The 15,716-nt window shown below is 40.6% G+C and overlaps 2 protein-coding genes across 2 annotated transcripts; one reads left to right on the forward strand and one right to left on the reverse strand.

The window, feature by feature from the left end:
* Positions 1 to 8: 8 nt before the first annotated feature.
* On the forward strand, positions 9 to 12,546 carry usp4 (ubiquitin specific peptidase 4 (proto-oncogene)). Its single transcript, XM_061041904.1, has 22 exons — positions 9 to 188; positions 1,398 to 1,525; positions 1,640 to 1,770; positions 1,859 to 1,985; positions 2,080 to 2,225; positions 2,985 to 3,046; positions 3,186 to 3,326; positions 5,398 to 5,515; positions 5,612 to 5,785; positions 5,904 to 6,062; positions 6,378 to 6,602; positions 6,792 to 6,875; positions 6,957 to 7,051; positions 7,144 to 7,326; positions 7,420 to 7,631; positions 7,763 to 7,981; positions 8,080 to 8,150; positions 8,234 to 8,349; positions 8,433 to 8,582; positions 9,637 to 9,740; positions 10,228 to 10,316; positions 10,511 to 12,546. The coding sequence occupies exons 1-22, from the start codon at positions 37 to 39 to the stop codon at positions 10,631 to 10,633; spliced, it is 3,009 nt and encodes a 1,002-aa protein (XP_060897887.1). The 5' UTR covers positions 9 to 36; the 3' UTR covers positions 10,634 to 12,546.
* Positions 12,547 to 12,992: 446 nt separating this feature from the next.
* On the reverse strand, positions 12,993 to 15,375 carry gpx1b (glutathione peroxidase 1b). Its single transcript, XM_061041905.1, has 2 exons — positions 15,087 to 15,375; positions 12,993 to 13,589 (listed from the first exon to the last, which is right to left on the reverse strand). The coding sequence occupies exons 1-2, from the start codon at positions 15,300 to 15,302 to the stop codon at positions 13,239 to 13,241; spliced, it is 567 nt and encodes a 188-aa protein (XP_060897888.1). The 5' UTR covers positions 15,303 to 15,375; the 3' UTR covers positions 12,993 to 13,238.
* Between the last annotated feature and the right edge of the window lie 341 nt (positions 15,376 to 15,716).

Raw genomic sequence — 15,716 nt, forward strand, 5'->3', positions numbered from 1 at the left:
CAATCTGCGCGGTCACGACACCGGTACACTCGCTGCATGATGGCCGAGGGAGGCGGACCCGAGTCGGGCGGCGCGGCAGACTCCGACTCGGAGCCGGTAGCCGCTCAAATGCCAACACCTTCAACAGAAAGCCAAAAACAGACTATTGGGTCACTTTTGAAAACGACTCTAAGAAAGGGTGACGAATGGTAAGATGTGGCAACGGCCAACGTTTCCTGGGTGATTCAGTTAGCATTAGCTAGCTAGTGACATACAGTGAATGCTAACATGCTAACGCTACCAGGCTAACGAAACCTATGGTTGTTAGTATGGAAATCGAAAGCTAGTGTGCTACCGATATTTTGGCAAGCTAATATCAAACAAGTTAGCGGCTAGCCAGCTCGACCCAACACTTTCTGTTTCAATAGTGTTGCTCGGAGAAACAGTTGTTATTGTTCGCCAGAAACAACCACACTATAATGGAAAACCAAAGGGCTTATTTGTACCGCTAGTACTTTGACGTTAATGCCTGTTGTGTGATAAGTTAAGTGACGTTGGCTGATACGCTGGCTAGTAACCCGGTAGAATAGGCCCTGTGTTCAGATTCTCCTGCCAGTCAAACAGGCTCGTTGCTGGTTAGGCTTTCCTTAGAAATTATATGATGCAATGTCGTAACCTTACTGACATCGCAGTTAAAGTTGCCTGACAAGTTTGTTAACCCTACAGCCACTTTGTAAGCTAACAGTTTCCCATCAAACAGAAGATGCAGGCCTGGACAGAAAGCATTCAGATGTATTAAAGACGCTTCACATCAGCTATTTCTTTTTACATGAAGGGAATTTAATTATCTTCCTTGCTAATGTAAATGGGAACCAGGAGAAGAGAATGCTGAATTTTGATGTAGTTATTGCAATTAATAAGGGGCTGCCTTTACTATTTCATGACACTGTGGTTGAAAATGACCGACTATGTTTTGATAGTTTTCAGATGAAATCGATTGGGTATTTAAACTTCAGGTTAATGAGTAGAGATATCCTGCATTTATTTTGACAGTAATTGCACTAAACTGGTTCCATGACCAAACATCGTACCATGTTAACACTTGCTAACAAGCTTATTAAGTAAAGAAGATTTCTTGCTTGGGATGAGATTAAGTCAAACTAGCTTGCTGTTGCTATATCTGCAAATGCCAAAGCAGTTTGGTGTTACATAATCTTCCGGGTTTGAATAAGATTGAGTGTACTTACTATCTCGCCAAGCCTGACACATTTTATCACCTCTCTTCCTGACTCTTTTGCTCTTGCTTTATCATTCACATGTCTGGCAACCAAAGAAAACTCCTTTAAAGTAGTTTGAAGTCACAAAGGTTGAAGGCAAAAATTAAGTTTACATCAACTGTAACCAACCCTTCTTTGTAGGTATCTAATAGACAGCCGGTGGTTCAAACAATGGAAGAAGTATGTTGGATTCGACAGCTGGGATATGTACAATGTTGGAGAACGTAGCCTCTATCCAGGACCCATTGATAACTCTGGACTGTTCTCAGGTATAATTATCATCTTAAGAGAAATACTGATTGGGAGTTAATTTCGATTGCTCTAAACAAAGCACAAGATCTATTATATTTCAGCCTGTAGTAAAATAATTTGTTTCTCTAAAGACCAGGAGACTCAGGCCCTGAAAGAGCACCTTATAGATGAGCTTGATTATGTCCTTGTACCCACTGAGGCATGGAATAAGCTTGTCAGCTGGTATGGCTGCCTTGATTGCCAGAGACCCATTGTTCGGAAGGTAAAGCTGCTTTTAAAAAAATTATTATTATTTTACTATGACATTCTACTTATGGGTTTGGCTGCTGATTCTCTTCTTCCTTTTCCAGGTTGTTGAACATGGAATGTTTGTCAAGCATTGTAAGGTGGAGGTCTATTTGCTGGAACTGAACTTGTGTGAGAATGACAACATGGACAATGTGGTCACGCGTCATTTCAGTAAAGCTGACACTATAGGTAAGAGTTGAGTAGATTCAACTATGGACACTGGAATGTAAATGTGTTGTCAGTAACTGAATGTGTTTTGTGTAAAAAAAATCCCCTTTTCCAGACACTATAGAGAAGGATATGAGGACACTGTTCAATATCCCGTCAGAGAAAGAGACACGGCTCTGGAATAAATACATGAGCAACACCTACGAGCAGCTGAACAAGCCAGACAGCACTGTACAGGATGCTGGACTCTTCCAGGGGCAGGTAGTGTAGAGCCGCGTTATTCAAATAACCTTGAGATCACATATAGACACTCTTCCCCTTCCTTTGAAGAACATCACAATGCAATAGCACAGGGTACTCACTCTGCATACATAATTCATTCACAGGAGATGTAAAAAAAAAAAAAAAAAACAGGAACGTCTGAGAGTCTAATGCAATACGATACATGAGCCGTGCATTAGCATGTACCGTTAATTTTTAAGGTTATGATGTGTTATTCTTATTGCAACTGTCCAAGAAGTCAGGTTATGCCTGAGCTTCTTTAAAGTTTATGCTAAGTGTGTGATGCTTATACTGCAAAGGTAATGTAAGGCTGTACTAATATTTGTCCACTTTACATAAATAGGGGTTGGGCTGAGTGTAAGCAAAGAAATTACATCTTCCCATAACATACAGACTATAGACACAAATATGATTGCAAAGTTTATATGCTATCTCAGTATTTCCTGTCAAAAGAACCATTACTGTTTACATTTCATGCTATCATATTGAATTACATTGAACTGTAGACTTGTCCATGCTGTTGTTCCAATACTCCATACAATTTGTCACAGTAGCCTTTGTCCTTAAACTGTAAACCGTAGATCACAAGCAGAATAGTAACACATCAAAGGAATGCAGTTGATAAGATACACATACCTAGCACTTTAAGGTATTAGATTCAGGCCTGAGACGCGATAGCTCTGACATGAAGGCATGCTTTGCCACTTGGCTCTCACTCAGCAGTTTGTTGTCATATAGGTGCTTGTGATTGAGCGGAAGAATGAGGATGGCACTTGGCCCAGACAAGCCTCTCATCCTAAGTAAGCAAATGCCTTATTTTTTTTCAGCGCACCCACACACACACACTCACCTATCATTTGTATCCATGTTAAAAAGTTGTAGGTCATTTGTTTTTATAAAACTGTCCTGTAAAACACGAGTTTTTCTCTTGCTCAATAGATCCAGTACAACACCATCAAGGAACTTCACTACCTCCCCAAAACTCTCCTCCAACTCAACAGCCAGCATCTCCTCAACAGTAACTAACGGAGACAGCAGCCCTGGCTACACACTTAACAACAGCACCACCTCTGGCAACAGGCAAGGTTTCTCTTCTGATTCAACACCCCTTTAAGGTGGAAATATACTTGCTTTTAACTGTGCATACAAATGCACGTACACATGGTGGCTGCCTCGTGTCCTCTGTGTCTGTTTGGTGCATCGACTGTGCACATCCTCAAAAATGTGTGTTCTGTTCCTCAGTCGTCTAAGCTGATCTGATGTAAGATCAGACTTGAACCAGGGCCTCCAGCTTGAGGACTACAGTCTTTGTACATGGGGTACATGAATTAACCACTAGGTCACTGGCAACCCTAATGTTCCTATTTATTGTTGTATTTTAGTTTTATATTGGTTCTGAACTCATGATAAATATAATAATGACCTGCTCCAGTGTAACCTGTTGATACATCCTGTATACAGACTGAGTCCTCTGGTGTGCCCTCTAGAGGTGTCCTCTACTAACACACACCTGAGCTTTATTCTTAATGCTGCACAGGACTGGTATCCTTTTCTCATGTCTGTGAGAGAAATGCATTATAACCATCCATTAAGTACGCACAATCTTTTTCTCTGCCAGTCTCTTTTTTTGAGACTTTTAATTTCAATATAATGTGGCTAAAAACAACATCCAACGTTTTCAAAGCTATTCTTTAAATTAATTAATTAAATCAGTACATCAGTCTAATGTTGAATCCCTACCTATCTTCCTCAAAGCAGGAGGACTTTGTTCAAAGAACACAAAAGGGAACAAATAATACCCTTTCTGTTACACATTGCAAAACTGATATTATGTACTTCTCCCCTTCTTTTCCACTTCTGCTTTCCATTCTTTAAATGTGTGTTTGTTTTACCTCTGTGAATTTGACTTCTGTGTGTTTTGCTTGCTTACCAATGCATGCTGCTTTTAGAAGCACACTGGCATTTCTCAAATAGTCGAACATACACTAGGGTGCTGCATTAGCTTAGTTTTAAAGATATTTTACCATGAGGAACATGTCAAAATTTGGAATCAAGACTGAAACGTCTTAAAATGGGAGTCCTGTACGTTGGTCGACTTTTAAAACAGACTTTTCCCCGACCCCTTGGGGAGTGCAGTAAAACAAAAAAAGTTACCTCTTTACTGAATGACCATATGTAACAGAAATGAATCCAATTCTCGATTACTGGTATGTCAAAAAAAAGTGATTGTTTGTTATTATTACAAGTGCATGGAAAAAAGTCAATCTCAGATGTAATACAAAACTATATATGAACTATACATAGGCTACTCTTGTAAAGCTACAGCTTTAGAGATTCAGCAGGGTTAAAACAGTGCAGAACACAACATGCAGGAAAAGAGCCACAGGTCAGAATAGAACCAGGGTCTGCATGAGGACATCTGTACATTGGGCGTGCAAACTAATCACATGGCCACGAAACCTTAGATGTTAGTGTTGATTATTGTATCTTAATATTCAACTTGTTTTGACCTCTGTATTAACATAATGGTAGTCCATGTTACTCAAAGTATTCAAATGAATTCACTTATCATAACTGTTAGAAGTTTCCAGATTAAAAAAGGGAGACTCAAAACAGGACACAAGACTTAATCATAGTTATAAAAAGTTTTTGCCCAAGACAAATAAATAATAGTAATACAATGAACTTGTAGGCACAGTATTTGTGAAGTTAAACATTTGAGAAGTACCAGTATTTGTTTTACTTTTTGGTGGTGTGCTTGGGGTTGATTTGTACTGCTTCTTCACATTTTAGCAGTTACATCCCTGTACCATAAACTCTGTGTGATGGAATTCAACATTATATTTAACATGAAAAAGACGATCTAACTTTTATCCATGTGTCTTAGAGATACAAGACTTTATGACTTAGTGGGCCAGAATAAAAAAAAAAAGAGCAATGTGACGGTGGTAGCCTAGGCAATCTCACTTGATGAAAATAAGTAGAGGTTTGCTTGATTACTGGTAAACATGCTCATGAAATCGTAATTTGTCTGTCTGATATGTATCTAGGTACCTTGAATGGCATGCTTAAATATATTTTCAAAGTACAGGATTCTTCCCAGCATATTGTCTCTTGGTTAACGATAGTAACAGGTTTGCTTACTCTGCAGATTGGGAGGCTACAATTCATACAGCTCCTCCTACAACTACAGAGAGTCCCAGTCACAGCCTGGCCTGTGTGGTCTCAGTAATTTGGGAAACACGTGCTTTATGAACTCTGCCCTCCAGGTAAAAAAATATAACAGTCACAATTTCCTCTCAGAGAAAGTATTTTTCCTTCAGGTGTCATTCTTACTTAAACCACTTTTATTTGTCTTCTTCCAGTGCCTGAGCAATGCATCTCCACTAACGGAGTACTTCCTGGAAGATCAATACGAGGCAGAGATTAACCGAGAGAATCCTCTGGGAATGAGGGGCGAGATTGCAGAGGCTTATGCTGATCTAGTAAAACAGATGTGGCTGAGCCGCAGCAGCTATGTTGCCCCTCGCACCTTCAAAGTGAGTTGTGTCCATTAACTTTGTCTGAAGTGAATGTACACCGATCAGACACTGAATCTTTTCATAATCTTAAAGCAACAGACAAAATTAATCCGGATGTTGTTGTTATTGTTTCCAGACCCAGGTTGGACGCTTTGCCCCCCAGTTTTCAGGCTACCAGCAGCAGGACTCACAGGAGCTGTTGGCCTTTCTGCTGGACGGGCTCCATGAAGATCTGAACCGCGTCAAGAAAAAACCTTACCTGGCCCTGAGGGACGCGGAGGGACGCCAGGATGAGGTGTTTTGCAGATTTTGAGTTGATGATAAAGGTTTTCAAGCAATGATTTTTGTGTAGATCTATCTTTTAAAAACAGGTACCACACATTTGTATTCAAAGGCTCAGTGTGATAGGGAAAAACTACTGCTTATTTCAAATTGATTAATTTTCAGGGAAATTCTGTCTGGGACTAACTGACTTGGATACATACACTCATATTCTGACAGTTTTTATTCTCAAGCTGAATATTAAATGCCTCTATATTACCTTTTTTATAGCATCAGAAGGCCATGAGGTTTGAAATGATGTCTAATAAAAGTTTATTTCTAATTTCAGATTGTTGCCAAGGAAGCCTGGACAAACCACCGCTTGCGTAATGACTCCATCATCGTTGATATTTTCCACGGCCTCTTCAAATCCACTTTGGTGTGCCCAGAGTGCTCCAAGGTGTCAGTAACCTTTGACCCATTCTGCTACCTCACACTGCCTCTGCCCATGAAGAAGGACCGCACAATGGAGGTTTTTCTGGTGCGGTCAGACCCTCAGTCTCGACCCACACAGGTGAGATGGAAACACGCTCGGGGGTTTCCCTCTTCACTATAACCACATATGCAGTTTCATTCCAACAAACTGTAACTTCTACTCTAATTCATAAAAACAGAGCTGGCATGAGTTGATTTTGAAAGTGCGCCAACATATCTTTCATGGTTTACTGATTTAGGTCACATATTTTATTGCTTTGCCTTACAGTATCGAGTGGTGGTCCCTAAACTTGGTGCGGTGTCAGATCTGAGCAGCGCCTTGTCCAAACTCTGTGGTTTCCCTCCAGAAAACGTGAGACCTTCATGCCAGTCATACTATACTGTTATACTACCACTACAATTATTTGAGCTAACTTTACACTTGACTCTCTAGATGGTGGTGGCGGATGTTTACAATCACAGGTTCCATAAAATTTACAGACGAGATGATGGACTCAACCAAATCATGGAAAAAGATGACATTTTTGTGTAAGTATTGTTGACAATATGATATTTTCTGTCTTTTCTGTTCAGCAATAGTTGTGTTAAACATCTGAGTATTGTGTTGTTGCTCTTTCCAGGTATGAGGTACAGGAAGAGGACAGTGAGAGGATGAACCTGCCTGTATATTTCAGGGAGCGCCACTCCAAGCATGCAGGAAGCTCTGCAAGCACCATGTTGTTTGGTCAGCCTTTACTCATCACTGTGCCCCGACAGAACCTCGTAGCAGATGTTCTTTACGACAAGATCCTTGAGAGGATCGGGTAAGAACCTACTGTTTGGAAAATGAGAAAGGCATGGCCGAGAGGTTAAAACTACTGTTTGCAGTCTAATCCCCTCTGTTCCCTGTTGTGCAGACGCTATGTGACGCAATCCCAGAGCCATAACAGTGAAAGCAGGGCCTCCTCCTCAGCCACCTTCACCAGCTGCAGCCGGGCTCCTGAATGTTCATCGTCCAGCCTGGGAGGCTGTGGCAGCCCCTTGTTGGACGGGGCGTCTTGCAGTGCCAGCTCCAGCAACGGCAGCAACCACTCAGGGACCTGCAATGAAACCAATGGGCTTTGTGATGGTGAGCAGGTTAAAAAGATCTGTAACCAGATTTTAACAAATGTAAAGGAAACAGTGATGATCAGAGTGCTGTTAATCAGTATGAGCTTTAAAATGAAGCCACACATTTCTAATATATCTGTGTCTGTTCAGCTGAGGAGGAGGCCATGGACCACCAAGTGAGTCCAGAGCCAGAGAACGGCCAGTCTGAAGAGGAGGAGGAGACCTCTGACTTGGAAAATGGGCCCAAAGGAGACTCAGCCAAGCAGTGCTCTTCACCAGCCAAGCTCTTCACCTTCAGCATTGTGAACTCATATGGAACAGCCAACATCAGCCCGCTGCCTTGTGATGGGAATGTCCTCAAACTCAATCGTCAGTTTTGATCTTATTATTAAGAAATATCTTGTAGTTTTATTATTAAAGGCCTCTTGATGTTTACGCAGCGACACTCCCACCTCTTGTCTCTGCAGCACATTCCACTGTGGCGATCGACTGGGACACAGAGTCAAAGAAACAGTGCTACGATGAGCAGGAAGCTGAGGTCAGTGGCTTTATATTCATCGCACAGTTGTGTGAAAACTTATGCAACCAGTCTTGTTTATTTTGTGTAAATGTGTTGTGTAGGCGTATGAGAAGCACGAGAGCATGCTCCAGGCCCAGAAGAAAAAGGCCACAGTGGCTCTGAGGGAATGCATCGAGCTCTTCACAACCATGGAGACACTTGGAGAACACGATCCATGGTAAGAGTTACATTAGCCTAAGTCAGTGTTTTACCTGTGCTGTTGCTCCTATCTCTTTTAATTAAACATGGTCCTTTTTGCAGGTATTGCCCAACATGTAAGAAACACCAACAGGCTACAAAAAAGTTCGACTTGTGGTCACTGCCTCGCATTCTTGTAGTTCACCTAAAGCGTTTCTCCTACAACCGGTGTTGGAGGGACAAGCTGGACACAATCGTGGACTTTCCCATCAGGTTTGAAAGCACTCATATTTAATGACATATAAAAAAGCGTTAAGAACAATTTTTTAGTCCGATGATTCTGCTGGAGTTTTAAATAGAAATTACCCTTCTGTGTTTGTGTACTAGTTCTTGATGTTCTAAAGAGTCCGTCTGTGCATGCTCAAAGCGTTCTGGAATGAGGTCAAAGAAGCAAAAATCTGCCGTGTAGGTGGAAGCTTGATTTGTTGGGTCTTCACATTTTAGTTTAAATTTAAGAAAGCTTAGGTTTCATATCTTAACAGTTATAAGTATTTTGAAAATCAAAACGACCCTAAAATGTGGACATGTTAATGAATCTTTTGCTTGAATAATTGACTTCTAAAAATGAATACAACATCTTAAGTGTATCTAATTGCAGAAGTTTGTAGAAAAGCAGTTTTTAGCATTTAGTGACCAAATGTTACACAAATAACCCGTGGATCATGAATCCACATTTCTTCACTGGGTTGAAGAAAAGCATTTGTCAGATAAGTGGGCCTTTGTACATAAGGGAGCTGTAGTGATAAATAACAGAACAAAGTGACCTGAGGAATGAGGATATAAGAAATGGACTTCTTGTCTCTGAGAACTGACATCACACTCCAAAGAACAATTACTTTGCCTGTAATGTCTTTATCACTTCTAGTTACGAAACTTTAACGACTCTCAACTCTGAATGAGTCATTAACCTCATGTGGGATGGCAGAGGACAGGACAACATTTCCTTTGTGTTTGAAAACAAGGAAGTTGCATTTGGATTTTCTGGACTAACAGCTACCTGACTCACTATACACGTTATGTGAAACACACCACAGCCTCTGTTGAGAAACCAGGAAGCAGTGAAAATGTAAATTAAATCCCTGTTTAAAAAAAATAAGGTGAATCATGCTCACTCAGGGTTTTCCAACACACATGAAGCTTTCATGCTGCTTTTTACAATGGATATGATCAAGTGTCTATTTCCTGCCTGTTGTGAGATTCATATCTGTCTCAGTGTGATGGCAATGTGTTTTTCCCCCTGTTTATCTGATGATATTTTCTTTGTCAGGGATCTGAACATGTCCGAGTTTGTGTGCGACCCCAAGGCCATCCCCTACACGTATGACCTTATTGCCGTGTCAAACCACTATGGAGGAATGGGAGGCGGTCACTGTAAGTCTCTGTTCAGTTTTTCTTGTTGTCTATAGGTTTTCATGGTAAAACCCGCCGTTGTCACTCCACATCAACATACCCTAAAGAGCTGTTAATCAGTTGTAAGATAAAGATAAACTTTATTGATCCTCCGTGGGGGAAATTTGTGCATTACAGCAGCTCCAGAAAACAGGGGACAGGAATATAATTATTAAAAATAAAAATAGAAGTTAAAATCAAATCAAACATATTTACATCAGTTAAATTTAAAAATACAATAATGTATTTTTTTGTATGTATTGTATTATTATAAGTTGGTAGTATAATGGCTCAGTAGTACATCTTGTGTTTCAAACTTTAGTGTTCGAACATCATAACATGTTGTCATGGATACTGTAATCGTTTACATCTCTCGGACCTTTATTTAGTGTTTGCTCTGTTCATTCACCTCTTCCTGGGTAAACGAATCACCTGAGTAATTGTTTGTCAACACTTCTCTGTTTAACAGACACAGCGTATGGAAAGAACAAAGTGGATGGAAAGTGGTATTACTTTGATGACAGCAGCGTCTCCTCTGCCACAGAGGACCAAATTGTGGTGAGTTCCAACCCTGAGTTCTTACTAATACTATATCGTGTAGTTAAACACATTCAGAGATGCAGTATTTGTTGATCTATGTGCTTTGTATCCGATTGCTGATGTTTGAGTCCTGGAACTGTATTTGCTCTCTGTCCTTGGTGTCGAGTGTCCGTGTTTTTGTAGCGTAACCCTATCCCTGTCTTCCCTCACAGACTAAAGCAGCCTACGTACTATTCTATCAGCGCAGAGACGAGGAAGCCCCATCCAAACCTCAGCCTTCGGCCTCACTGGGAGGAGCCCCAGAAACAGCCGAAGACCACATGGACACAAACTGAGGAGCCCCCCCCCGATATGACGGGACACGCACTGAAACACACATGGCAAATAGAGACACTCTGACGCACACACAAAGCTACTTTAGAAACAGAGGACTACTCACAGACTCATCATTATTAACCCTACCTTCCCCATATTTTTTATTTGATTTCTGTCTCATATGTTGTCAAATAGAACCAACAGCCTTGTCAGGAGAGTGACCTGAGGCCCTCCCTCTCTGCAGTGGGTGCTCTATCGATTCATGAACATAGTTTACTAGTGTGGAACTCAAAGGATTAAAAAATGGATATAGATCCTTTCACTGGATCAACACAATGTTAGAAGTGCCCTCAAATGCGTAGCTGAACAAATGTTTCTGTTGCCCCTAACAACAGTCATAAATACTTTTTAAAAAAAAAAGCCAAATGCAAATGTTTCAACCAAAGCGTACCAAGGTATTTATGACGCGATGAACCAACTGTCTACTTTTTTGCTGTATTTTGGCATTGTGCCTAGATTAATCTCTTTAAAATCTTGCTGCGCTGCAGTGAATGCAAATTTTAGTGTGATGTCCACACAGAACAATACATGCTTGTTGAAAGAATCCTGCTACCTTCTTCCATCTGTGCAGAGTGAAGCACTGACGGGGATCTCTGCAGAGTAGCTGTGGCAGCTGTGCTACCTGCCTGCAAGGTCTGTGTTGCAATCTAAAACCGCAGAGGGGGTGGTGTCTTGTGTTTTTTAGGTTTTAAGATCGACATCTTGACATGTGCACCCTCCCCCCATTGGAACACAGTTTGGTGTAAATTTGCGTGAGAAATCCCAACCCACTAACACATTTTCCTTTTTTTTTGTAATCACAATGCAAAAGCGGCCTTTTGATTCCTGCAACCTGACAAAAAGGAGGCACTTTGAATTCTCCATAAGTACATTATCTACCTGCTTCTTGGGTATGTATGGTTTGGCCTTAGCATTAAGGGTTATGGTCTGTCGTACACTTCCAGATCATTTTTAATGTGTCTTATAAGAATATTTTGATTGCTGCCTGATTGGACCCCTAGCTCACCTGCAATGGCTTCTCCTTATTAGTCTTGTACATTAATGCAGCTCTGTATTGAAATGGCTCTGTTATTTGATATCTTCAAAGCACACTGAGTGAAGCAAAATAAACTAGTATAAAAGTGGTGCTTTCTTCATGAAACTTGAAACTTGCTCCTTGTCTTGAGGAACAATCTACATGTGTCATCATCGGATATGGTCAGGACATTATCTGCACTTTATCTGATCTCTCGCTGAATTCAGGCATTGTGATCTTAGACTGAACGGCTTAGGAAAATATGACACAATGATCCAAGTTGGAAGCATTAGAAAGTTATGTATTTGATTAATGTTTATGGAGTCACAAAACAATCCCAGGAAGCACAGCTTTAATGGGTAACTTGTATTAGATGGACTGAGTATAAAAAACAGTATTTATACTCAGTCCTCGGGGTCTTGCAGTGAAACCAGATGGCGGTCAGTACTTGATACAACTTCAACCATAGATCTTGTTCTGTGGCATCAATATTACACTCAGTTGTATAACAGCATGTTGAAATGCAGGGCCTCCAGTTGCCCTCTTTGCTGGTTGGTCCTGCTGTCATTTTGCTTTTGAGAGATGACTTCCTCAATATAATCACTAGAAATCACTAGAAAAGCTTTACATCATATCTGTAATCCTCGCTACTTAAAGACCAAATGCAGCCAATCTGGTTTTCCTTCTTTGAAATCATGGCAGCAATTCAAATTCAAAAATAACTCAAGATGTAAATAATCATACTATTGAAAATAGGTGTATAAATTCTTGTCCTCATATTTATCTGATTGCCGCTATTGACAATATTTGTTTTTAAAATATTTGAATTCAAAGTACAATAAAGACTGGAAGCCTCAACAGGGTGGTTTTGTTTGGAGTAACTGCATGCAGAAATTGTATATTGGACCCAGGCTGGCCTTCACGTCAGGAGTTTTGCAATAACTGCAATCATTGTTTATTTGTAGGTTATGCAACCTTAACTACACACCGTTCAAAATGACCGGGTGCAAAATAAAATATGGTCTGTGGTTAAGAAGGCGTAGGCCCTGAACTGCTCAGGTAGTGATCTTAGTATCACCACGAAACCAGGATTCACTGGGCAACTTCTGGATGGATATTTTACCAACAAGTTTCTTTAGAAGATCAATCTTAGTCTCCTTATATAGAGCTTCCTTTAAGTTTTAAAAAATAGAACTTTAAATGTGGTCTGTACCATGACATTGTATTTAAAATATCAACAGTGCAACTTGAGATTCCAAATAAGAAACACAGTCTGAAAAGTAATGTGAAAAATGTGTTTATTGCTCCTCTTCATACATCGAACCACAACTGTGCTTTACATGCACCAAATGCAGCTAAACATGTTCAGCCTTTTACATTTCATCAGTCATCCCCCTCACAATGAGCTTGGTTTCAGAGGACGACTTCACACAGTAAAAGAACAGAAGACAGCCAATCAGGTACAGTTGAGCACAGGTGGTCTAAAAACACCATCTGATAAGATGAAAGAGGTGGGAGCTGCAGGATGGGATATTTCAGTGGACGGTGATCTAGCTGGCCTGGTCGAGGAGCTTCTTGATGTCTCCCTCGATGCTGCTGGTGAGGAACCTCCTGCTGTAGCGCTTGAATGGCGTGCCGGCAGGCCCGATGAGGAACTTCTCAAAGTTCCAGGCCACGTCGTTCCTGCACACGGGGCTCCAGATGATTAACTTGGGATCACTGATCAGGGCCGACGGATCGTCGCTAGGGCATGGGAGTGCTTCTCTAAGGAATTCAAACAGAGGATGTGCGTCCTTCCCATTCACGTCCACTTTTTCCAGGAGCTGAAACTTTGGTTCAAAGCCATTTCCAGGGCGGACATACTTCAGAGACAGCAGGATTTCGTCATTCTTGCAGTTCTCCTGGATGGGTTGAACATGACATTAGGCTCATAAGAAAAAGTGACATTCAAATGAAATGAAAGGTTATTTAATTACTAGAAAATAGTGTGTGGAAGAAGTGAGAAGAGTAGATTCTTTCATGGCATATTAAAGATTTGAAAGAAATAGCAGATACAGTTTAATTCCCCCTCTTCATTATTCTAAAGTCATACGTCAGAAGTTTTACCCCTCTGTGTCTCCAGTATGTGATGTATGTAAATCAAACGATGGTTCTTAGCTGCATTTATTATGGGATTGTCCTTTAATCGATCAGTTCTGGTCAAGAACTCTTTCCGTCCTCTCTGGGGTCTATCAGAGGACTCTCTCCTGACAGAGACTTGGCTCTTAGCTGTTAGCAAAACGATTCTCAAAGACTGCTGGAAGGCACAGACTCCACTGAGCTTCAGAAACGTGATGCATGAACTGGTTTGGGTTATTTACAAATTGCAAACAAATAATCTAAAATGTAAAAACATGAATGTGAAGAATCTTGGGGTCCCCCTTTTTTTTTTTTTACATTTGGACTCATCTTGACAGCCTTTGTATTTCAAAGGTGCTTCTCATGTCTCTTATTTTTCATTTCCTCGTGTCTCTCCATGCATCTCTGGTGGGAGGGACTAAGACACAGGTGAAGGAAGTAAGAGAAGGAAATGTGAATGTTATTTAAGAGACAAAAGAGGTTTTGTCTCTGGATTGTTTTCTTTCATTTTGTATGATTTGTTTATGGATATTTCCTTTTTGGACAGTTTGGATTTAGCAACAACATGTGGATGATATATAATAATGTACTTTACACATAGATTCATTACTTTTCATCTGTAGTTGTACCCCTCCTCCCCGTTGTAAATTTGTGTGTGTGTGTGTGCGCGCGCACGTGGGTTTGGGTTTTTGTTGTCATAAAAACATGTCATTAAAACTTATATAGAAAACAAATCTAACTTTAGTTTTGAATTGGCTGTTGGTCAGACTCCTGCTATCATCCATCAATGAATTAGTCTACAAATAGTTGATTGTTTTCAGGAATGCTTGAGTTAATAAATAACCTTTAGAAGTCAAAAGGTAGAACTGGTAGAATTGCTTTGTCTGGCTACCCAGTAACCCTACACCAGTTTCCTCTTTCATGAATATTACTCAAGGAAACTGGTAACAGTTAAGTTACTAAAACAGAAATATGCTTCCTTAAAATATAAGTTTATTTTCACTCGTTCTATTTTTCCTGTTGAAAACGGTGTATTTAGTTTTATTACGAAAAGGTTAAAATAAGACTAAAGCTAAACAAGTGAGGAGGAACAGAGGAACCATTTAACATTTGAATACTTGCAAATGAACCATATAACTATACCACTTAATGAAGCTCTTTTTCTCTTTTTTTAAATAAACACTATTGATAATGTGACCTTAGAAGCAAAATACACAAACATCATTCAAATAATCCAAATCCCAATAGAGGAAAACAGAGGAGACCTGGGAGATTCGTACCTGATGGCCGAACTGGTTGCAGGGCACTCCCAGGACCACAAGCCCCTTACTGCCGTAGCGGTCGTGGAGCTCGTTCATCTGGGTGTAATCCCTGGTGGTCGTACCTCAGAGAGATGCCACATTCTCAATGAGGACAACTTTTCCCTTCAGAGAAGAAAAATTAAACGTTTCTCCCGTTAAAAGTTTGGATGTGAGGTCGTAAAATTTCGCTGCCATCTTTATTCTGCCCAAGTTATTTTCCTCCTTCCTTATCTCTGTCAGACACTCACACTTCACCTCCTGCTGTTTCTTGTGCCAGCCTTTCTACGTCAAAGAGCTTCTTATCTTGGTTTCAGATAGTTCCCACCCAGCACCCTGTGGGACGGACCAGTGGAGCGTCCCTCCCCTCTTAATCCCTCCCACTATCACTGGAACTTCTACCCAAATTAACACGTTATTATTTTTTTTGGCTCTTTTGGACCCCCAATATTTTTCTTATTATCTAAAATAGTTTTTTGGGTTTTGTCATAGGACCCCGACCTTGTAATCTTGCAAAAAAAAAGTTTCCCATGTAATCACCCTGTCGGCCTATCATGTTTACAAGTCTACTTAAATTTAATTCCCGCCCAGCAACGCCGAAACGGTTTTACA

Source organism: Labrus mixtus, chromosome 7, assembly GCF_963584025.1.
Source record: "Labrus mixtus chromosome 7, fLabMix1.1, whole genome shotgun sequence".
In the NCBI taxonomy this organism is placed as follows: Eukaryota; Metazoa; Chordata; class Actinopteri; order Labriformes; family Labridae; genus Labrus; species Labrus mixtus.